This window comes from Syngnathus acus, chromosome 2 (assembly GCF_901709675.1).
Source record: "Syngnathus acus chromosome 2, fSynAcu1.2, whole genome shotgun sequence".
Lineage (NCBI taxonomy): Eukaryota > Metazoa > Chordata > Actinopteri > Syngnathiformes > Syngnathidae > Syngnathus > Syngnathus acus.
The window spans coordinates 6,499,319-6,522,642 of NC_051088.1; the positions used below are offsets into that span (position 1 = coordinate 6,499,319).

The 23,324-nt window shown below is 40.2% G+C and overlaps 2 protein-coding genes and 2 long non-coding RNA genes across 4 annotated transcripts in view; all 4 read left to right on the top strand.

The window, feature by feature from the left end:
- Window positions 1–2,525, top strand: part of LOC119119787 — a 31,539-nt gene extending 29,014 nt beyond the window's left edge. Inside the window, exon 3 of the long non-coding RNA XR_005097398.1 lies at window positions 2,068–2,525. This is a non-coding gene — a long non-coding RNA (uncharacterized LOC119119787). The remainder of the gene's footprint in view (window positions 1–2,067) is intronic.
- A 2,292-nt stretch (window positions 2,526–4,817) lies between these two features.
- LOC119119786 (keratin, type I cytoskeletal 18-like) lies at window positions 4,818–9,710 on the top strand. The gene is made up of 7 exons (XM_037246384.1): window positions 4,818–5,306; window positions 7,056–7,138; window positions 7,457–7,613; window positions 8,255–8,419; window positions 8,504–8,629; window positions 8,838–9,058; window positions 9,152–9,710. Exons 1-7 carry the CDS (start codon window positions 4,908–4,910, stop codon window positions 9,264–9,266), a joined length of 1,266 nt encoding a protein of 421 aa, XP_037102279.1. The 5' UTR covers window positions 4,818–4,907; the 3' UTR covers window positions 9,267–9,710.
- Window positions 9,711–11,518: 1,808 nt separating this feature from the next.
- On the top strand, window positions 11,519–14,216 carry LOC119119456 (keratin, type I cytoskeletal 18-like). Its single transcript, XM_037245828.1, has 7 exons — window positions 11,519–11,972; window positions 12,732–12,814; window positions 12,958–13,114; window positions 13,281–13,445; window positions 13,520–13,645; window positions 13,718–13,941; window positions 14,058–14,216. The coding sequence occupies exons 1-7, from the start codon at window positions 11,622–11,624 to the stop codon at window positions 14,182–14,184; spliced, it is 1,233 nt and encodes a 410-aa protein (XP_037101723.1). The 5' UTR covers window positions 11,519–11,621; the 3' UTR covers window positions 14,185–14,216.
- Window positions 14,217–16,980: 2,764 nt separating this feature from the next.
- On the top strand, window positions 16,981–18,386 carry LOC119116934. Its single transcript, XR_005096391.1, has 3 exons — window positions 16,981–17,127; window positions 17,356–17,405; window positions 18,085–18,386. It is a non-coding gene; the product is annotated as an uncharacterized LOC119116934 (long non-coding RNA).
- The last annotated feature ends 4,938 nt before the right edge of the window (window positions 18,387–23,324 follow it).

Here is a 23,324-nt window from a genome sequence, read left to right on the forward strand (position 1 = left end):
TTACAGTGTGACTTCTCAGAGTAAACAAAACCCAGTCCAGTAACATGTATGGTGCAGATGGAGATTTGAATGTAGCTTGTAGTGTTGTTTTTACTCTTCATATCACATTCTTCTTCTCTTAAGGTTGCTCCTGTGTTTTGAAAAAAAGCCACTCAAAGTCAAAGACAGCACAAAACACCCAGTTAATCGGTCTCTCATGACGTATCATGCGTGACCGTGGTTCCATGACCTCAGTTAAATACGACTTTAGAGATCTCACTTGGTGTATTTTCTCTGCTCAGTTTACTCAAATCATTAGCTTGGGAATTCATTTTTCCACTTATGTTAGCAATGCGTCCAGGCCCTGAGGAGCTAAAGCAGTCCAAAAGCATGATTTCCTCTCCATCATGCTTCACAGTATGTTTTGATGGTGTCTTTTTCTTTTCATGACAAATACCATCAGCAGAGAACTTTGCATATCTATAGACTGCACTGAAGAATATCAAAGTTTTTAGGAATATTTTTGTGAATATTTCCAGCCAAGCGCAGACACGTCCAATCAATTCGTATGTAGCTTGGCTGTTTCCTGACGCTGATTAGCACTCTGAGAAGTCATTATAGCATAAGGGTTCAAATACCCTTTTCACTTGGCACTGTCCAATAGAGACATGAAAACATTGTCTTTTTTTGGTGTGATATTATTTAAGGAAAACCCTTTTTCTGTTTTTGTGACCTAATTGAAGCTCAGCTCACTTTATGAAACTCTGCTCGTGTGTGTGGATGTGTGTGTGTGCGTGTAAGAGAGAAAGCGAGTGAGAGCACATGTGATTTAACTTTTCAATAGGGACTTCAAAGTAACTTCACTAAGATACTCATGGGCCAGTGCACCAGCTTCCCCCTCTTGAAAGCCCCCCAAAACATACACGCGCACAATCTCGCACACACAAGCTATGCAAGTGGATTCATTGTTTGATCAACAGGTTAAAAATCAATATACACAAAATCTTTCCCTTCCTTGATTTCTTATTTGGACTTTTCCTGCGAATGCGTGAAAATTCTTCTATGGTTTGGGGAACAGCACAACCTGTTGCAATGGCTGACTGAAAATTTGTTTCAGTTGGTTGTGTGTTTTGGTGCACCAACGTGTTCAAGGCCAGTTCACATAATTAAAATAATCTGATATATAATGATTGTAATTGATTAAAACATGAGTTCAGTTAAGCCTCAAGCTAAAGAACCTCATCTAAAATGCTTCAATAAATGTTTACACATTCCAAACAAAAGCATTTACTCTTTAAGCTTTTTGATTCTGTTTTAAGCTTTGTCCAATTCTATCCATAATTTGTTGACAGGAACTAAATTGTTTTGCCTCCTTAGTGTGAAGAGATTAGTGAGTAGCTGGAACCCAGTCATAATGTGGAGATAGATGACTGCCTAATAATGGACTAAATTCTTGACAGTGGGCCAAAACCTTTGAGGCTTTCTAAGTCCTTGCCGTCATTAAAGTCTGACAAAATGTTCTTTTGTGACCAAATACAGAATTAAGTCCTACATTCAACATAATTGTTAGATGTTGCTAATGTTTGCTTTTGTTAAATAGATGAATAGAATAGAAAAATAGAAACAGACAATTGCAACATTACAGTATGAAGCACCACTTTCCAAGTCTTGATGTTTTCATCGGAGTTTGTTCTGATTTACATAAAACTTTGGGAGGAAGTGAAATAAGAAGGAAAAACAACATTAAATAAAGTATATCTGGTTGTGGCTCTGGATATGGGTGAATTATTAGTTCAGTACAATCTTGATCCAAGGTTGCTTTTGCACTCAGTAAGCATCTAAATTTAATTTCAGGTGTCATGTTTAACATTAACATTTCATGTTTAATCATTACTGTTCATATTAAAAACATTGGAAGAGCCCATCAAACTAGATGTTATGTCTGTCGGTTTGCATGAGAAAATCAAGGCACCGCAATCCCAAATAATCTCCATATGTAATCTTATCTAGGTTACTGTGAATTTGAAACTGGATACCCTCATCTGCTTTGTCTTATCGCTGAATCTTAGCGTCTGTTTTCTCATTTAGGTGTGACCACCTTCAGATGAAGACAAAATACTGGATGATGTTCACGACAACCAGACATACCGAAACCTCCTACTGGGTTAGCAATAACTGAGGCTTGTTTGCTCAGGGATGGTTTTGTCTACAGTATATTTGGGACTAATACCTTAAGGGGGTAAAGTTCAGGATGGATGTACTAAGATTTGGCTGATGCCTGTGCTCAATGTAAGTCGCGTTTGTTTAACTTTTTACTGCAACGCAAGGGTAGTTGTCGTGTATTTCCTAGCCTTAAATGTCCTGCCAAGTGTACCTTCCGGAAAAACAAACACACAAAACACTGGGGTGAGATTCAACAACATGATGGGGCGGAAAACAAATTGTCAGCAATCAAGTCACACGATAACCTGATCCTGACTCACTTCAATGTGGATTCCAAAGAAGATGAAATTGCTTCATATTTGTTTTCCAGTAAAAGCCTGACATTTCTACAGAGGCGTAGCCAGGAATTTTTCCAGTAGGGGCGCACGCCCACAGGAAAAAAAATCGAACATCACCCACGCCGTTCGCTGATCGCTAAAACAACATCCGGGTCCGGGAGGCAAACGGTGAATGGATAACATCGCGCACATAGAATAGCGCAAGCACATTCGCGCAAGACCGAAAGAAAAAAACGGCATGAAAATGAAGAATCGAAAAAGCTCGATTTTTTTCAACCGGGGCGCAGGGAGTCCTAACCGGGGCGCCGCCCCGGCTTGGCTACGCCTCTGCATTTCTATCTGAAAAATAATCTTACATTTTTATATGATTCAAGCATGGCTCCTTGCATATCTTTGAGCTTTATTGGTCTTTTGAATGGAATGTGCGTTTGTTAAAAACCTGCAGGAGGCATGTTTGGAATGTTTTTACCCAAGCTCAGAAGTCATTGTTCTGATGTGCATACTAAGGAGACTGTGCAATTGTTTCTTTGTTTGACCATATCCTTCATGGGAGCAGGACAATTACAACCTACATCCTGCTCGGAGGGAACAACATCACACTCAAACGAGGTCAAGATAATTTATGTCATGCTTCATGATATTTAAGAAACATTAAGACTAATATTACTTACAAACAAATAGTGTTTCTCTTAATATTGCAGGTGATCTGAAGTCTATACTAGCTATATTTTATATTTTTTAAACCAGTTCTTGATGCAGCCTTCAAATCTACCCAGCACTTGACTGGAAATTCCACACAAATAAAATCAAAGGCAGCTATGCAATTGCCAGTCCATAGAAAAGATTAAAAAGATGGATTTGATGGAGTCATTTTTAAAGACTAGTCCATTTCTTTGGTTCAAGTAATGTTCATACTCACATGTGAGATAATATCTTCACCCGGATGAAACACACTAAATAGCAAAACATAGCAAACAAGTGTAAACACGCCTAAAAATTTGCAGATTACAAGATGTTGGGTTCTTGAGCACACGCTCATTTTGGTTGAATGTACATAAGTATAGTTAGGGTGGAAGATTCATTTGATTAAAAGTCAACCCTAACACTTTCCTGCCTTTTGGATTTTTATTGGAATCCTGCATCATGGTACTTGAGTGATGCTGTTCCTGCCCATTTTACATTCCCTCTGTCCAACTGTCAATTCAAATGATTAGCTCATCAGCAGTCTCTGAATGAGCCTGATAACGATTCTAATCATTTGAGTAAGGGATGTTGGATGAGGGAGACATGTAAAACATTCAGGACAGCAGCCCTTGAGGACTGGATTTGGACCACCCCTGCTATAGATCTGACGTGATTTCAAATTTATTAAATCCACACTAATAAGATGAAAGCCAAGCTGAAGTCGATTTGTCAATGATGGCATTGACTTTGTTTTTTTCACTACAATACTGCAAAAATAGGAGGACGGAATCAATACTACAGGCAAAAATCTTTTAAAAATATTTTGTTGAATTTTATCAATATATTCAATGTCGCAAGTATTTGCTAAAACATCTTGTATTTCTCCAAATGGAGCTGTTTCATGAGAATTTTGATGATCAGAAGTTCATTGCAGTACACTTCTTTATTTTCTGACATAATCGAAACTGAGTGACCTTTGGCGGGTGGGGCATGAATTTACAGGATGTGACCCAGCTGACTAAATGGGATCGAGAAACAACTTGAGTCATGGTTGTTTCTCAATCCCATACCAGTGAAGAATGTGTGTCACAAAGATAAACATCCATCCATCCAATTGAACAAAAAAATAATTATATGCTAATAAAGTTGCATGTGAAGTAGTTATCTTGTAAACACTTATAATATATATGTATATTAGATATATGCTAATAAAGTTGCAAGTGAAGTAGCTTTTTTCTTAAATGCTTTATTAATTTAGGACTTAATAGTGTTTGCAATGTACTTGTGTGTGGCTTATGCGGAGCAACAGAATTTAAAATATTATTTTATCTTATGTGTAAAAAAAAAGTCAAGTTTAAGACAAGGACTGATGCTGCTTTATTGTTCATTTATTGTTCAAAACTGACAAGTAATGAATGACTCTATAGGGAATAGCTCTTTTTTCAGTTGATACATGTTGACACATGAACATAAAGATATAAACTATTCAAAATGGCAGGGCTACGATGAATATACCAACTTGGGACAAACTGTAAAGGACAGGCATGCTGGAAGCACTGCTGCGGTTTTGGCCGGTGGAAAAGGAGGAGGTAACTAAGGGTGAGGGGGAGCGGTCTGATGGGCGGACCTGAGGGCCCAAAAGGTTTATATAGTTTAGCGGCCCTCTCTTTCTGCCTTGTGTCTGTGAGATCCCATTTCAGCTAACCCAGCCTCTGCCTCACTCTTTGAGTCTCTCCAGCAAAGATGCAAACCTCCAAGCAAACTACATACTCGGTGCGCACCACGTCCTCTGGCAAAGGTTCTGTCTACAGGGCCCCCACCATCCACGGTGGCGCCGGGGGGAACCGTGTCAGCATCTCATCCAGTCAGCGCAGTGGGCAGTTAGCGGGAATGGGCCAGATAGGAGGGGGCTTCTCCAGCAGCATCCAGGTGTCCGGGAGCGGAAGCAACATCACGGGCAATGAGAAGTTTGCCATGCAGAACCTCAACGACCGCTTGGCCAGCTACCTGGAGACGGTCAGAAACCTGGAGCAGGCCAACCAGAAGCTGGAAATTAAGATCAAGGAGGCCTTGGCCAAGAGCGGACCGGACTTCAGAGACTACAGCAAGTACCAGGTCATCCTGGATGACCTGAGGAGGAAGGTGAGGCAATGTACTTTAAGGAAGGATGAATTTGGGCCATGTACTTTATGTCCTTTAAGCTAAAACCATGCTGGATGGGGCTGCCAGGTCATCGGTGAGATGAATGAATGAAACCAAGTGTCAGACATTAGCTGAGAAGAATCGTGAGAATGTGTTTTTGTGAGAAACCTTTAAGTGGTCGGTGTTAATCATCAGCAGTGAATACCTAGCAGACAGTGTAGACTGGCCTCCTGTGGGTCCATGGCAAAGACCCCCCCCACCTTCAACAGCAACCCCCACCCCTCTGCCTCTATGGGCCAGGAACTGGGGGTTGGACCAGAAACAGTAGGGAGAAAGATCAGGACAGGTCACAGAGACCGGAAAATGAAGATAAACAAAATGAAATAACTATAAAGCCTCAGGGACAAAAACACTCACTTTAGTTATTTTAATTCACTGCAATGTGCAATATTGTGTATCAATTTTCCATTTGCTATTTAGCACTCACTCACTCACTCACTCACTCACTCACTCACTCACTCACTCACTCACTCACTCACTCACTCACTCACTCACTCACTCACTCACTCAATCCAGTGAGTAAAAGCCTTAAGTGGTAAAACAGAATTGGGAAGGAAAACAAAGAGAACCTACAGTTTCATACAGGCAGCAACACAAATATCATGGAGTCAGGTTGGTAAAAACATGACACCTATTAATGTAAATCTTTTCCTTCTTGCCATTTTTTTACAGTTTATTCAACCCCCATCTGAAAAAATACAGACTCAAACTTCAGCAACAACCACACAGCGCTAAAGTCAACGGCCCATTGCAAACGCTCACACGCAAGCTTTAACACACAAACACGCACTACCCTGACCTCTATTACCACCATCTTTATGCAAATCACGTGCCCCCATCCTGTTGTCTTAAATATCCTGTTTGGCAGCAGTTGACTCTGTGGCAGTCGCTCATTGGCTCTTGGGCTTTTCCACCTGGATGCCCCCATTTATCTACTGTACGCTTTCCAAAAGTAAACAGTACCAACCATGAGTCTGTTGAAATGTACATATGAAGTCAGTAGCTCTTGTGTGTCGCTCACTTTTCCAATGGGACCAAAAAACAATTGACCTACTTTTTTATTGAACATTTATTTAATAGGAAAGTGTATGATATGGTAAAGCCATAGAATGAAGGTCTTTGGACAAGAACATACAAAATCCACTTAAATGCCATTAACTTTATACTTTTACTTTATAGTGCAAGTCAAAGTACATCTGTTTTCTACAGATATTTGGATATATTTGGTCCAAAATGCTAATAATGCGGTATATTATTGTATCCGCTTACTTGGGGGAATATTACATTTTTTGAAAAAAAAAAATAGCTAAACTCTTCCTAGCTACTATCTAACTGGACTTGTTTTAGCATAAAGGCCAATGGCTTGGGATGACAGTAGTAAGGCAAAACAATAACTACATTCATTTAATCCATTATCCAAAATGTTAGGCGACGCTGCCAAAGAGCGGAGGGCCATTGGATAAATGTGTCATATTTAAGAAGAGATAAATTACTAATAGCTTTTGCTTGTTGCTTTTATACCATCAGCTAATACGCATGAACCAAAAGATCTACTGCTTAAAGGCCGTCCCATATTCTTTTTATATTTGAAAGCCTTTTGGCGTCAATGTCAACAGAAAGCGTTTTGATCCGCTCCCTGTCATCGGATTTCAATTTGAATAGCGTTCCTCTTTTGTAAACCTGTTGCAGGTGTTTGACGCCACCATGGACAATGCCCGCCTGCTCCTCGGCATTGACAACGCTCGCCTGGCAGCCGACGATTTTAGAGTGAAGTAAGGCGCGATTGTTTGATGTAACATGCAACCTGAAGCCAAACAGCTGCAGGCACGTCCTGTTTGACTGCTGAATGGCTCCAAGGATGAATATGTCCTCGTCATGATCATAATTGTTATGTAGTGATAAATCGTCACTTTCTCATCATCGTTGCATTTGCGTCCCAAATTACACAATATTACAGACAGATGACTCATGTATGTTACCAAAATACTAAATGTGCTAAATGATTAGCAAAAGAGTTTTCAGATGAGCAAAGTAGGTCTAATCTGGAATTTTACCTTTTATTTTACACGTAATCAATATGTTTTGATTAGATTCGAGTCTGAACTGGCTATCCGCCAATCAGTGGAGGCTGATATTGTTGGTCTGAGGAAGGTGATTGATGACACCAACATGAGCCGCATGAACCTTGAGAGCGAGATTGAGACCCTGAAGGAGGAGCTGATCCACCTTAAGAAGAACCACGACAACGTGAGTAAAACTGCAAACAATTTGTCTCTTAGGTATTCTGAAACCTGTCCATACAAACGGCTATTTTTAAAAAGTACCCATTTTGTTAATTATGCTCTTCAGGGAATGACATTTTTCAGATTTCAGATTAGCTAAAATGACTTTAGTAGTAGGCATTTAAAACTGATAACCTCCAAATGTGTTTCAATAAGGCCAAAGATATATTTTGCATACCAAGATATATTTGGCAGACAGAGTTCTGCAAGCCAAAACAGAGAGGAATATTGCTTTAGAAATACTAATTTGGACATAGCCTTGCACACAATAGTGTAATGTCAGACATTTCCTGAGAGATTCTCGTAGACTCAGGAAAACAATAAATTCAAATGAAATAAAATAAAAGAAATAAAAAAAATCCATGGCAATGTTTTATAGAGGAAATCTGAAACAAGAATATATTGATTTTATTTTGGTAAAGCCAATACAACCATGAAATCCATATTTGGTGTTTGAGAAAAAGGTCAGACAATACATTCAGTAGCTTCAGACGGTTTTACTACATATACACCTATTTTACCTCATCAAGGTATGACAAGAAGTTCGAAAGACACCAATTTCTGAATGACTTTTTACAACAACTGTATTGCGGCCTCTCTCTCCAGGAAGTACTATTGCTTCGTAACCAGATCGCCCAGTCAGGAGTCCACGTAGACGTTGACGCTCCTAAAGGACAGGATCTCGCTCAGATCATGGCAGAAATAAGGGCTAAGTATGAGAAGATGGCACAGAAGAACCAAGATGAACTAAAAGCATGGCATGAATCTCAGGTAAACTATCTGAAAACAAATTGCAATTCGCCCAAGGCCAGTGCCTTTGTTTGAGGTACCTTAACATTCCAATTTTGATTTCAGATCACAGAAGTGCAGACCCAAGTCAATGTGAACACAGAGGCCCTGAAGAGTTCCCAGACAGAGTTGAATGACCTACGCAGACAGCTTCAAACCTTGGAGATCGAGCTGGAGTCCCAGAGGAGCATGGTGAGAAGCACTTAGCTGACATACTTCATTGACCTGAACACAACGCTTATCTCAGCTCCCTGAAATGCCCAACTCAGCACCCACCCATGGACTTTGTTGGCATAAGCTTTACACATGGCTGACCCGTCGCTATGGTGCTGTCATCAGCCAGATGGCTTCGTTCTTTTCACGTTAACTCCTTCGTTTCATGTCTCGTCCACTTTTGCAGAAATTATCTCTGGAAGGCACGCTGAGGGACACAGAGATGCGCTACAACATGGAGGTCGAGTCACTCAACAGTATCATCCTGAGCCTGGAGGCCGAACTCACTCAGCTTCGCAACAGCATCCAGTTGCAGACCCAAGACTACGAAGCTCTGCTCAATATGAAGATGAAGCTAGAGGCCGAGATTGCTACTTACAGACGGCTGCTGGATGGCGAAGACTTCCAGTGTGTAGATTACTCAGTCGAGAGAAATCTGTTTGTAAACTGAGCTCTAGGGTTTGATGTTTGATCTTTTCCTGCTTTTCTTTCTCTCTTCAGGCTCCAGGATGCTCTGGAACAGCAGAAAACAATCAAGACCAAGGTCATGACAGTGACACAGACCCTTGTGGATGGCAAGGTTGTGTCCTCCACCACCGACACCAAGAACCTCTGAACACCAGAGGCAGCCATCAAAGATTCGCTGCAACAATAATAACAATAACCTCAATTTGGCCAAAACTGATCTTTTGCTCCAATTGGCTCATGGCATCTTAGTTAAACAGTAACTAACCCTTAGACTAAAACCATTGCAGTGATTAGCTTGACTTCTTTAGTAAAAAACCCTGCACAAGCTGACTGAATCGAAAACTGGACAAGAAGAAAACTAAACCATCTTCTATTTATTTCATCATAGACGTTCTGCTATTTGTGTATGTATGCTGGCCTGCAGATTGTCTGCTCATGTTATGAGGCGAGTTGAGGGATGTTTTGAAACAATACGAGGGCCATTTAATTCCAAACACTTTTCTGACATCCTGGTTTTTCTTTCTGTCCGGTTGAGTCTGTCTGTTAGTCGTGCTGTGAGGTTCAAACATATCAATAAAGTTCATTCCAGGGATTTATGTGTTTTATTTTAAACTTTATATCGCAAATAAACCATCAATTTTCAGTTACCCTATTCAAGGTCATGAGGAATTCAAACCTTATCGCAGCTGACGTTGGGTGATATAGTCACCCTGGATTAGTACACTATACCCTGGATTAGTAGCCAATTAATCACTGGGCACACAAACATAAACATCAAATCCAACCTCATTTTCTCACGTTGATCAGTAATCCATCACATGGTGTCTGAAAAAGTCAATTGAGTGAACTGCAAGACTACCAAACACAAACGGTACACAGTAGACGATAGAAGAACGTTTTGCATACTACACGTACAGAGCACATCTACATTTTCATTGTTTATGTTTTAGTTTGTCCAAACACAAACAGTACATAGTAGACATTAGAAGAAAGTGTCACATACTACACGTACAGAGCACATCTCCATTTTCATTGCTTACATTTTAGTTTGTCAATTGTGACATTTTATGAAACCTAAACTACATACACACAGAAATTCTTTCATGATAAGACAGGCAGATGGCTCCCACCATGCAAACTGCAACTAGCCTTTAGGCTAATAGATCATTCCATACCAACTAGACCAAGACTACCCAGTTCAAGTCATGGATTTTCCCTATTTATTTTTTGTGAAATCTACAAATAGAATTAGAACATCAAGCAAATTCAGTCGAATCAGTTTCACTTCCCGCCATGCCGAGGACTATCAGTGCGCCACTTGCACATCGCATTTCAAGGGAATGAGAGGTGCTTTAATTGGATAGAATTGTTGTCAGACACACCCACACCTCGTCCTTCCTTAAACCGGTACACACGATTATCACTACGGGTTGTAACCACCTCCTCACAGAATGTCATCAGGTGCAGTGCTGAAGTCATGCCTGTTACGTAAATAGATGTCTCCATCTCTTCGATTCAGCAGTACAATTTTCAATCTTGTCACATTGTGAGCAATTATATTCAAATGCATACTGTGTTTAGTAACAAATACCTGAATTGACATTAGAGGATAGCGAAGTATAATCGAAGTTAGAATTCATCCGTAAAATTTTAATTATAACAGTGACATTCCAGAGAAGGTCTATTCTCTTAGCATTCCAAATTATCTCAAAAGATTTACCGTATTTTTCGGACAATAAGGCTGGGGGGGATTTATACTCAGAAGTGACTTATATGTGAATTTTTTCACAAATTTTCAAAATTCAAAAATCCGCGATGTAGTGAAACCGCGATAAACGAACCGCGATGTAGCAAGGGATTCCTGTAATCTGAACTGCAACTGCGGCGCGGCGCATACGCGGCGGTGTTTTACATAAAGGACAAAAGATTAGATCACGGGATTTAATTTGGATCAGTACAGCTGACTTGGGAAGTGGGGTCACGCTGGACAGGTCAAATGTCAATTGCAGAATGCACTCTGAAAAAAGAAATGACTTTCAAAATCAGGGCTAAATGAGATTATAAGTGAAAGCGAGTGTTATCTTTGATCAAGTTTTTATGACTTTTATTCAACAAAGCTTATCTCATTAGATTAGATTGTGCAGGTGGAGAGAAGATTTTGACCATATAATTGAAATTCTTCCAGCATCCCTTTAGCTGCTATTGTAATCATAGATATCAAACATACTGCAGTGTAATGAAAATGCCAGCACACCTTCATGTCTTTGATAGTTTGCTTGGACAAAGTCTACAAAGACTGGTTAAAGGTTAGATAGATAGATAGATACTTTATTGATCCCCGGGGGGAAGGTCAGGTGAAAATGCAATATAGTTAGGAGAGGTGTGGCAAGAGGGAATACTGCCTTCCACAATTATATATAAGACTCCAGCACTCTCCTACAGGTTTACTCTCAGCAGCCAAAGATTCCTGCCCCGGACGCTTCTGCTCAATCAACAATTAGCCATGGAGCCCCTCGCCGTAAAACAGAAGACTTATTCGTACGCCCCCACTGTGTATGGCGGGGCAGGTGGCCGTGGAATCTTGATCTCTAGCGGTGTTGGCAACAGGTACAGCGGTGGGTATGACTACTTGTCCTCAGGGTTCACGTCTGGAATCCTGGCCATCGAGAATGAGAAGTTTGCCCTGCAGCAGCTGAACGACCGCCTGGCCAGCTACATGGAGACTGTGAAAAGTCTGGAAAAGGCCAACAGCAAGCTGGAGATCAAAATCAGAGAGGCCGTTGGGACAAGAGGCCCACTGGAGGGGAGGGAGTACAGCAAATATAATGCCATCATTGCAGATCTGAGAGCAAAGGTGAGACAACGTAACACTGCAGATTCCCATTGCAACAGTTACAATTGCTCATGATTACCAAATGACCGGTTTAGGCTGTAGTTTACAAAAATGGACTGGGGTAGGTTTCAGCCCCTGCCACGATCCAGAGGAGGATACTTATGGAAAATAGATGGTTTCGTAAAAGGAGATGGAGAGATAGCAGAATAACCAAACACAAAAATCATGATTTATCCCAATTTATATTAGACTTAGACTTAGACTTAGACAGAACTTTATTGTCATTTTGTCAACACTAGGTGTGTACAAAACGAAATTTCGTTGCATACGGCTTTCAGCAATGTAGAGGTATTTCGGCTGGTTAAAAAAAAAAGTGACATTCTATATAAAAATATGAAATAAGATAATTATAAAGTACAAAGTGCAGCAGTGATAAAGTATGTGAACAGTGCAGGAGACAAAAGCAGTATTTACAAGTGTGCAGAGGAATGCTACGTTTGAATGTTCAACAGTCTGACGACAGCAGGGAAAAAACTATTGCAGAACCTGGTGGACCTGCAGCGGATGCTGCGAAACCTCTTCTATTAGAACATTTGTTGTTACATTTTGAGCTCGACCTCTAACTATAGTAGTTTTTTATCTTTATGTGGCGATGATAGATATATAGTATTATCCTAGGTTGCTTTCTCAACTATTTTATTGATCAAAGTGAAAATCACAAACTGTCTATCAATGTACAAAATCATAAATTTCATACATTGATATGAATGAATGTTTCAGATTTTTGACAAGATTAAGGGCAACATGAAAATTGCTATCTCCCTTGACAACGCCCGGTTGGCCTCAGATGATTTTAGGATCAAGTGAGTATTGAGTTTTTTAAGCTCTGGGTTCCGATTTGGAGTTATGACAAAACAAATATGATCAAACAAATCTCTCTCTCGCGCTCTCTCTCTCTCTCTCTCTCTCTCTCTCTCTCTCTCTCTCTCTGACACTCACTCTCTAGGATGGAGTACGAGCTATCCATGCGTCAGACAGTGGAGTCTGATGTTGCAAGACTTCGAAAGATTCTGGATGACACCAATGTGATCCGACTGCACTTGGAGAGCGACATTGAATCACTGAAGGAAGAATTAATCACCCTTAAGAAGAACCGTGATATTGTGAGGGAGCGCCAACAGTAGAGCGTTACAGTTCACCAAAAACAATTCAACGACTCACACACTTAAGCATCATCTCTAAAGTGTACCATTTTATGCATTGTTTGACTGATTGCACAGGATAGCCATTGCTCAGGAAATCACTCCCTGTTTATTTCCCCTTTGACAGGATGTTGCTGAATTGCGTGCCAAGATCACTGAGGTTGGAGTCCATGTGGATGTTGATGCCCCCAAAGGGCAGGACATAAGCAGGGTTATGGAAGAGATGAGGGCTAAGTATGAGAAGATCATATTGAAGAATGCAGAGGAAGTCAAAGAATGGCACGAGTACCAGGTACTCCAAGTGATTAGTTTGAGGCACTTTGTTGAGTGCCAGTAAGAACTCTCCATCTTTGATATTGTGCGCAGATGAAAGATGTGCGGGCCAAAGTAACTGAGCAGAACACAGCCCTGAAAGGAGAAATACAGATATTATCTGAAACCAAGAGGAAATATCAGACATTGGAGATTGAATATCAGTCAGCACTGAGCATGGTAACTTTAGTCTTGAATATCCATAATACAAAATAATTGCTCAGTGAAATAGCCCAACCTCTTTTCAACCAGTTCGAGAACCTGAAGGCCACAATCCAGGACATTGATATGCGCTACAGCATGGAAGTGAAAAAATACAACGAGCTGATTCTGAGGCTGAAGGAAGAGCTCACTCAACTCCGCGCTGACATCGAGCAAAACAGAAGTGAATACGAACTCCTCCTCAACATCAAGATCAAACTGGAAGCTGAGATAGCCGAGTACAGGCGGTTGCTTGACGGAGGGTTAGACTTAAAGTGAGTTGGCGCAAGTATGGCAACAATCCTCACACAACATAGTGTAGACTCAAATCCAAACCAAGGTATTTTTCATTGACAGCTAAAAAATACTTTGTTCTTGTTTATTTTTTCAGACTTGAGGACACTATCAAAAAGAAGACCGTTGAGACCAAAGTGGTAACAGTGACTCAGACTTTGGTGGACGGCAAAGTGGTATCAGAGAGCAAGGACGTCAAGTCTGGCGTGATTCTGGATGACTAAAAATTGAAAGAATAAACAGAAATGTATCCATACTAAGATGTAAATTTATGCCTGTATGTGACTGGGGTCAAACATGAGCAAAACACTTTGGGCCAATTACGTCCAACACTGAGGACGGTGATACAAGGGTCCTCACCTTGTCAAGTCTTTCAATATGAAGAGCCTCAGCATCCTCTGACCAGTGTGCACTCATCCACATGAAGCATAAGAAAAGAGCCACCAAGGCTTCCGTTCTGGCTTCCCGCCAGCATTCTCCCAAGTCTGCATTGAGTGTAGGAAATTCTTTCTGCTTCTGAAAAATGTACACTCTGACCTGTGGTATTTCAAAAGCAGCCCGGACTGGGCATAAGGTCATTTTCCCATGCCTTGTCCAAGCAAACCATGTTTATCTGTATTCTTGTTAGTCCAACCTGATATGTGACACATACACTGTGATGTATAATCGTGTTAAAGACTTTGGCAGTTTTCTGCGGCCTGCAATTGAGAGCATACCAATGGAATTAGAGCTGAATTAGATTCAATCATAAATGTTCTTAATTATCTACTATTATTCCATAAACTAATTGAATTTAGTTCTAAGAGACCATCTAGCTTATATCATTGATATCGAACATTGTGTCGCAAATACTTTTAATTTAAACTTTGTGAGTGTTAGACAACAAATCAAACTAAAATGGGCACGCATTTTCTGTAGGGTACCACTGACAATCAGCAAAAGTGTCAAGGATGACAATCAAACTGAAATATAGACTTTACTGACTTGTATAGTATTATAGCTACGGAAGATTTTATAATGATAAAACTCAGACTTTTGTCCCCATGGGGACAATTATGTTGCAATCTGAAACAGCCTCCTGGGACAGATTCACTTTATATTTTCTCAACCTGATAATTTTGTCGCAAGCTGCTGCACATGGACAAAAATTCTATAATCCAAATTGTCACGTCGAGTCTGAACTGCAATGTATCCTCCAGATGGCACTTTTGTATTTGTTGGAGTTCATTTTTGACACACGAGGCCAGCTGTACGCTATTTTGCATGCGATAATAGACAGAGGGAGATGGCAGATTCCGGAAATAACAGAAACATGTATAGTGACGTTACAGACATGCTCGATAAAAGCGCTTTGTTCCTAAACTTTTGAATAAATGTTTTCCTGCATGACAATAGAATTATCAATCAACATAAACCGTCTCTCTCGTTTGGAATAAAATCTTGATTAGAACGGGCTTGGTGCAGTCTGAATATTCTAAATGGAGCATTTTTATTCTAATCAGGCATTTGTAATCCAAATAAATGCGTCCATGTAAGCGTAGCCACTATCTAAATCACTGGTGTTGATTTGAGCTAATATAAATTTTGTAAATCCACACTAATTTACTGACTGGAAGGAACTGGGCAGACTTGGCGGAAATGGAGAGGGAATTCCAGAGAACAGGGATGGGGGACTAAACATATTTAGGAGACAGATTGGCAGATAAGGAGTGAACTAAAAGAACCCATGGGAATAACTTGAGCATGCCAGTAATTCCTCAGAAATCTCTGGTCTCCCAATGGAGAGCCAGAGAATTTATTGCTCCTCAAACCAGGAGGAGAGACTAGACATCACCAGGAAAGTCAGCCCCTATATTGTTTACTTGTATAAGATCCTCGGAATGCAAAAACGCCTGACACCATGGTGAGAGAAATTTCAAATCAAGGTCAAGTAGTCTTCTTTGGCTGAATGAGGGGAAATCTCTTTTAGGGCCAATGATGGGGTTCATGTCACGGCTGGTTGTTTTGGACATACGTATATTATGAAAAATGTACTCAATTGACACAACTTTGCCTCTGAAATCAAACTCCTGTGTTGTACAATGAGGAGTTTATGCAAAATTATTGACAAAAAAGGTTTTAATATTGCACAAAGCTACAAACTCTGAAGTTGTGTGCAACTTTTCAGTCATCCAAATGATCTAAAAGATGGTTAAAGATAATCTCAGGTCAGTGTTGCGTGCACGTTGCATCACCTTTTTTTTTTTTTTTTCATTTTAAATACTTTAAAGCTGTCATTAAGAGCGGCTTCATGATAGGTTATCAGTGGCTGTAAGTACTTTAGATAAACAGTTTAAAGTAGACTTAAGTAGTTTTCCTTTCAGAACTCTCTTCAGGCCAGAGTAAAGTGCCGGTGTTTCATCTCTGCCTTCTTTTTCTGCAGTAAAACAGTTACAGGCTTGGCCTAGACACACACCATGAATCATTTCTCTCGACTCTCGCTGTCACACAATCAAACACACATTGTCTTTCCCCGTGGCCCACACATCTGCTGGGTGTGGGTCATAGAGTAAGTCATCTGACTCTAGCTTCCTCCCAGTGAGAAGACGGAGTGAAGGGCGGGGTTTCTGCGAAAAGGTTGCAGGGACAGAAGGGTAGCAAAACAAAATGAAAGTTAAAGTAAATACATTGGAGCATTGATGAGGTGACTTTAAACACTCCGCAAATGTTGTCGCCCACAAGTGAAAAAGTTTTTCGTGAATACTGTACTACTCAGCTATAATGCAACATTTCAATTCAAGGAATGATGAACGAAAGACCACCACATATCAAGGGCTGTGTTCAGTGCAAACACACAAAATAGTTGTAAGGGCTGGCAAGCTATAGTGAGAAAGCAGATGACTTCTGAAAGTAATATGAGGGAAAGGTGAGCAGGGGCGTGGGAGGGCAGTGACGTAGATTGGGCAAAGGGCAAATCAAGTAAGAACACTAGGCAACGTGCCACCAACCAAATCCCTTCATTTTCATTTTCCAGCCATGTTGCATATGTGGGAAAGAGAGCTGGGAATCCAAGACTTCGCTTGAAGCGCTGAATCAACTAAACTTGACACGGGTGACTCATGTCTGGTTGCCGTGGAAACTACGCCCACCCAAAAACGTTGTTACCAGAAAGTGGCAAGCTTTAAGCAGTAAGATTACAATCTTTCCTCTGCTAAAAATACAGCGATAACAATTCCAAGACGAAGCAAGTATACAATTTATGATGGAGTGTACAAGGGTCATCTATTCAGTCATTAACTGTAGCACTCTTTAAATGAGTGACTAATTTGTAGCAAAGCAAAGGACCGTAGTAAATGATTGAATCTTAAAGTTTTGCACTATACAGCAAACCTAACATATTCTTTCTTTTGATATAGATATTCTGAGCTTGGCCTTGGTCTTGGTCCTCTAAACCCGGATCTCCAAGGTAGTCGGCTTTTGTCTGTCTGCCTGTCATGGCAAAACAAAAGGACAGGATATTTGGCTGCCATTCTGGAATGTTGTTGTTGAGCACCTGGGCTCACCAAACATCTTTTTCAGAAGTTTCAGTGGGCTCACCAAACATCTTTTTCAGAAGTTTCACTGGATCCAACCATTAAATACGTGCCCACTCTATTCAAAGCAGAATATGTATTTTTCTTTCTAGAGATAAATAAGGTCTATACAATTTATTTGACTTGATTTGATCTATACAATTTATTTGACGTGGAACTTTACGTCGCCTAAAAATTGTCCAATAAGATGTCATTCCCATACTGTCAACAGCCACGACATGTTGCAACAGATGGGGAAAGGAGTTCAACATTTGAGTTGCGGGAGGGTATTTTGTGGAACCTCCAAATTGGAATGCACTAAAACGATTCGGTTACATTACCCTGGCTCTCCTGATACTTTGGTGAGAAAGCACAGTAGACTCATATTTAGACTGGCTAAAAGCAGGTCTAAATTGTTGCACAAGTGATGTAATCCAATTTAGGTGGATGTGATCAACGTACATGCAGGCACATTCTGAGCTGTGTAGATAGATGCGTGTGGAGGGTGTCATGGTATTTCGAAAATATAGGGCCTGCAAGTATGCCATTGGACTTTATTTTGTGTTTTTGTAGTGTCACCACAGAAGAGTACCAATGATGGAAAAGAGAAGATGTGTGATGACGAACACGGAACCATAAATGCTATACTGACGAAGGAAAGCCATACACATTGTCCTAGCAGCTCAGTAAAATAACATTGAAGCAATACCAGGTGGATCATTATAATAAATGAACAAGGCAAGGTATACATGTGAAGAGACCCCATTTCCCAAAATATTCATGTACTTTCATCACTGCATCAGGACACATTGAGGATAATAACCAGCAGAAAATAGGTTTTATAATACAATGGTTAGCTTATTTTTACACTTATAAGGCAGCTGATGAAGCAAAAAGCTGTTAACACGTAAATCAACTCAAATCCCTGGCTTCTTTTCACCACACATCACCAAAGGATTACTGTTTGATTGATTGTTTTTGTTAAGATTATGCAGTTGTTAATTAAAGGTTTAATGATGGTGTCACTTTGACCATTAATTCAGTGTCAATCATTTTCTATAGGAATGTATTGATTAGAATAAGAAAACAATTTGGAGGTCGAACAGCAAGGGGATTTAACGTAGATTCACAATGAACAACTTTGTGAAGCGTATCCCAATATTTTCTCCCATAATTCTACATCAAAGTCTATAGATGTTCTAATTATATTCTATTTTAGGTACATTAAATAAACTTGATTGTTATCTACCTGAGTTGCTGTAACATGGAAGCAGTTTTCCACACTCTCTCTAAATATAGTGTATGGGAAATTGACTTGTAAAAGAGGAATTGCATCACAGGAAGGGAGAGTCTGCTGTTAAATTGCTCCAAATTTTAGCTTGACCCTCTGTCAAAACATTAACTGGTCCAGGAAGGTGACTCATAAACAAAAATGGTTCAAAGGAAAAAAAAACAGATATCTTACACCACTGTGTCACATATTCCTTTAGTGTATGAGAACAAAAAGTTTCTGTAACACAATCTTGACACATTTTTAGTGAACTACAAAGAGAGTGAGAAATCGGGTGGGACTATGTGAACTCAAGTCCTTGGGCATCTAAACTATGGCACAAAAACAGACAGAGGGAGACTGCTGAGAGATGCCAGCTCCTAGGTGATGACAAGGTGCCCTTGAGCAATGTGCCAAAACCCCCGATTCATTGCGCACTCATTTGTGTGCAGTTGGAGACTTGAAACTATTTCAAAGTCTCATTACCACTACTAATCAGATGAGGTAAAAGGCTATGCGGTGATGAGTTGGTTTGAATTTGTTAATTTATCAGTCATTCCGTCAGTTCACTTGTTAGTTAGGGCCAGGGACGCTACCAATCCAGCAGAGAGAGGGTGGTGAGTTGAGAAAAATCCACCCTGTGTATCTGTTGGCAACCACTGGTGGAGCTAGAGGGAGGTGTGGGGGGCACTGCGCCACCACCAAGTTAAAATCACAATATTTGGGGGTAAAGACATACCCCCCCTCCAAAAAATGTTGGGTTGTAATTTGATTTATATTTTTATTTTATTTTTTTTTTATTTATTTAAGCTTGCCTTTTTTTACAACTTTGAAAAGATTTTATTGTATTTAAAAACGTCAAAAGTAGAGTAAACTCCTACTATTCGCAGGGGATAGGGACTAAGTCTTGAAGCGAAGCGTGGAAAACCCTGAGTAGTTGACATGTCAAAACTGTGTTTCTAATTGCCCATGTTGATAGTTTTATACCACACATAAAACACAATATAAATGGCCTTCATATAATTTGAGCTTTTAAAAAAAACACATGCATTTATGGTGAAGACCCTGCATAACTAACAACCCAAGTAAATGTATCACCTTCCCGACAAAAATCAAGATGAATCATTTGACCATAATCCCTTGACTCCAATGACTACTTTTCATTTTTCATCATATAAAAATAATATTTTTAACAAAAACCTTTTTTTTATTGTGAAACAATAGCAAATCTTAAATAAGCGGAATTTCACTGAACAAAATTGCTGATAGCAATGTTATCGATTTTGCTTTGTTCACCAGACTACTAAACTAATAACAACGTTATGATGTTAGGTGAAATATCAGGGGATCCTGGAATTTCATTTGAAGGTTGTGACATGTTTAAATCATTTTAATAATGAGATGCTTGGCCGCCACATGCCCTCAAGCCAATTTGGAATTCATTCCAGATGCTGTGGAGTAAAACATAGAAGGAAATTACAGATTATGTCGGGAATGGGAACAGATCTTGTCTTCCAGTATTGTACTTACACGACTGAGTTCTACTTTACATTGTTGCCTGTGTATCCGAATCCCAATGCTTGGATTTAGTCTTTTCATGGTCGTATTATTTTGCACCTGGTGTGCAGCTATGGTGTTCACACTGCCGCTCAAAATGTCACCACTCAAGAGGTCTGCTATGATGAGGCCTTGCGGTTTGTTGGTTGAGGCAGATTAGAGATCAAATTTGGAATTCCACCCTCTCCCACTCTCATTCTCTCCAGAAGATATATCCTGTGTGAAACCATTTATCCTCTTGGAAGAATTGTCACCAGCAAATTGTTTTGACGAGTTTAGGGTGGTTGCTCAAAGTGGAAAGAGAGAACATACCTGCAGTAAATCATTCTGCCCGTATAGGGGTGAAATGTCCCTCAGGGATCGTGTTGCAGTGTGTTTACCTAGTTGCCATGGTTATGCAGTGACAGCGAGAACGTGACAGACTATGATAAACACTGAAGCAAATCATGAGTTTAGGATTTATATAAGGAGGTGAATGTTTAGTGCAGTGATGGGCAAATTTAAAGTTTTAAAATTGACATATTAGCCAGATCGTTTGTGTGTTTGAATGTACGAGTTGCCTACCAGTAAGAGCTATTGTACTCTTGAGTTCTTTTCTACAGTAAAGTGTTAAACAGGATGTGCTTCTGGATCTCAAAGAGCCCAAGAAGGAAACAATCTTTCCCCTCACTGGATTTTCTCTCAATTACTGACACATTGCATTCAAGCGCCAGTTATTAGCCCTTCACTCCCTCTAGTGTTTGAGATCCAACAAGGAAGTACAAGACATTACTCTCAATGAAAAAAAAAGTATAATTAACAGAAAAGAATTGTCAGAAAAGAAAGATGATTCATTCCATTGTTAAAGAATTTCATTTTAATCTCCAGGCTCAGAATGCACTTCTATCGTCTGCGTGTCAGTAGAATGTTGCCAGAGGTCGGTCAAGCAGCAGCAATGTAGCTTCCAGTCTGGCAGACTTATTTGGCTTTCGATCACAGTGACATGACCAAAGAAGGCCTTTCGGCCACATAACAGCTACTGGGAAGCTTGCTTTTATTTAGTATCGGTAAATTGTTGCAAAATGCCACTTAAGGGTCACTACTGGTTACTTGGAAAACGCGGTGACGTAACTAAAAGTAGTAGTTGAAGCTCAACCCATCCAGCCTTTGAAAGTGAGAATATTGATGAGACCTCTCCTGTTTGTGTAATGACTAAGCAATTTACCGTCTCACGCAGCTATGCGGAAAGATGCATTATTTGATCAGTGCTTGCAAACATTTACAAACCTTGACATGAGAGCGAGAGCAGATAGATCAGCAGAGGAGTCACAGTATGTACTGTAGAACAGAATCCAATTATCTACACCGGCCGACCGAGTAAATAAGTCCTTCCTTCTTTTGATGAGAAGCAGCTTCAAGAAGACGGTGATGAAGTCAAACAGGGAAAAGGGAAGAGACTGTTCCTGAAATACTTTTGGTCTTTGCCAAGAAACTGAGCTCTTACGTAAGCATGCTAATAGGCGGACTGGTCCTTCTTTGGTCTTTAGGGTCAACCTCTCAAGAGAAAAGGCTGAGTCTATGTACGGGAGACTCCCTATGAGCTCAGTATAAAGGAATCTTCTGTTTTGTTTGTATTTTTTTCACCCATGCAATGTTTTCCCCTGACTTCTTCACCTAATCTGGTATGTCTCTTGGGAGATGTCCCCCGCCTTCCTCACTATATCCTGAACTGATCTCACTTCAGTTACTGACAAGTCTTCCTTATATGAGCAGAGAGGAGAGCCCCACGCGATGATGCGTCATCCAAGCAATAAGCTCATATTTAGTTTGCTCCTGGTCCAAAATGTCATCTACAGTAGATCTGAAAAATATCAGTTCAACTATTTGGTTTGTTAAAGAGATGTGTGTTGTTCAATCCACTTTCAAATCAGCTAGATGGGACTGCAAAACAAAGAAAGGAAATACCATGTTGGCTGCGTTTTCACTCGAGTGGATAGTCACTCCTCTCTTTAAATCCTCAAATTGGCGCATTGGTGAAAAACAAGGATGCTTGTCAAAAGCTAACATATAGGGAGCCTCACCCAAACATTCAGTTAGACCAGCCTTCATCTAAGATTAGTGTTGGCTCCCAGCAAAGCAGATGAAGAACATCCATGTCTGGTGTTTGAAAAGTACACACACACACATACAAACTTGTCTATAGAAGAATATTAGTCAGTGACCGAGTGACACAGGAATGTTTGAGAACTGTTTCCAAAATATTGTTCATCCCAGCATCTTCATTCTATGACATCACAGGATGAAACCATAATCTCCAAAGATCTTTTGTGTATGTTCAGGTGATGTAATCCAATAAGTAGATGATTTTATTACAGACTTCTTACCGGCTTGATATTTTCTTTTTTGCTCAAGGATTACATTTAGGCGAGTCAACATTTGACGTTTTTACATGCAAGAGTCTGAAATTTCACCCCGCTGAGCCTTCTTTTCATTTTATGCAGAAAATAAACCAAACGGAAATTGCTGTGAGTTGGACTGCTGAAAGATCTCATGCGAGCCATTTGCTTGCAGAGAAACAATATGGGAAAAAAAGGAGGGACCAACAAAGTTGGAGGGAGGCAAAAATCACAGCAGAAAGGAGGGTGAGCGTGCTGTGTGTGATAAGAGCTGATTCAACGGTAGCAGCTGTTCATTGGAGTGATTTCCGGTGCTCTTGCTTGAACTGCTTCATTCAGAGCCCAATGAAAAGGCAAACAAGTAGCAGCTCTGTAGGAAATCTTCCCAAAGCTACATCAGCATTGTGGAGTTCAGACAGACAGAGTAAAAGTCAAACTTTTACAGATTACTGCTTTAAGATTGGTGTAGAAGGACAAGTAGAAAAAAACATCAAACACTGCAAGCATGGAGAATAAACAAATTCGATACAACTAGTTGTTAAATATATACATAGAGAATGTGGCTGGAGCTCAGTGGCCTAGTGGTAGAGTGTCCGCCCTGAGACTGGAAG

Coding starts and splice junctions, on each gene's coding strand:
- LOC119119456 (XM_037245828.1), top strand. CDS start 11,622: ATGGAGCCCCTCGCCGTAAAACAGAAGACTTATTCGTACGCCCCCACT. Junction 11,973..12,731: donor TTGCAGATCTGAGAGCAAAG/GTGAGACAACGT, acceptor TGAATGTTTCAG/ATTTTTGACAAGATTAAGGG. Junction 13,942..14,057: donor GACGGAGGGTTAGACTTAAA/GTGAGTTGGCGC, acceptor TTATTTTTTCAG/ACTTGAGGACACTATCAAAA.
- LOC119119786 (XM_037246384.1), top strand. CDS start 4,908: ATGCAAACCTCCAAGCAAACTACATACTCGGTGCGCACCACGTCCTCT. Junction 5,307..7,055: donor TGGATGACCTGAGGAGGAAG/GTGAGGCAATGT, acceptor AACCTGTTGCAG/GTGTTTGACGCCACCATGGA. Junction 9,059..9,151: donor CTGGATGGCGAAGACTTCCA/GTGTGTAGATTA, acceptor TTCTCTCTTCAG/GCTCCAGGATGCTCTGGAAC.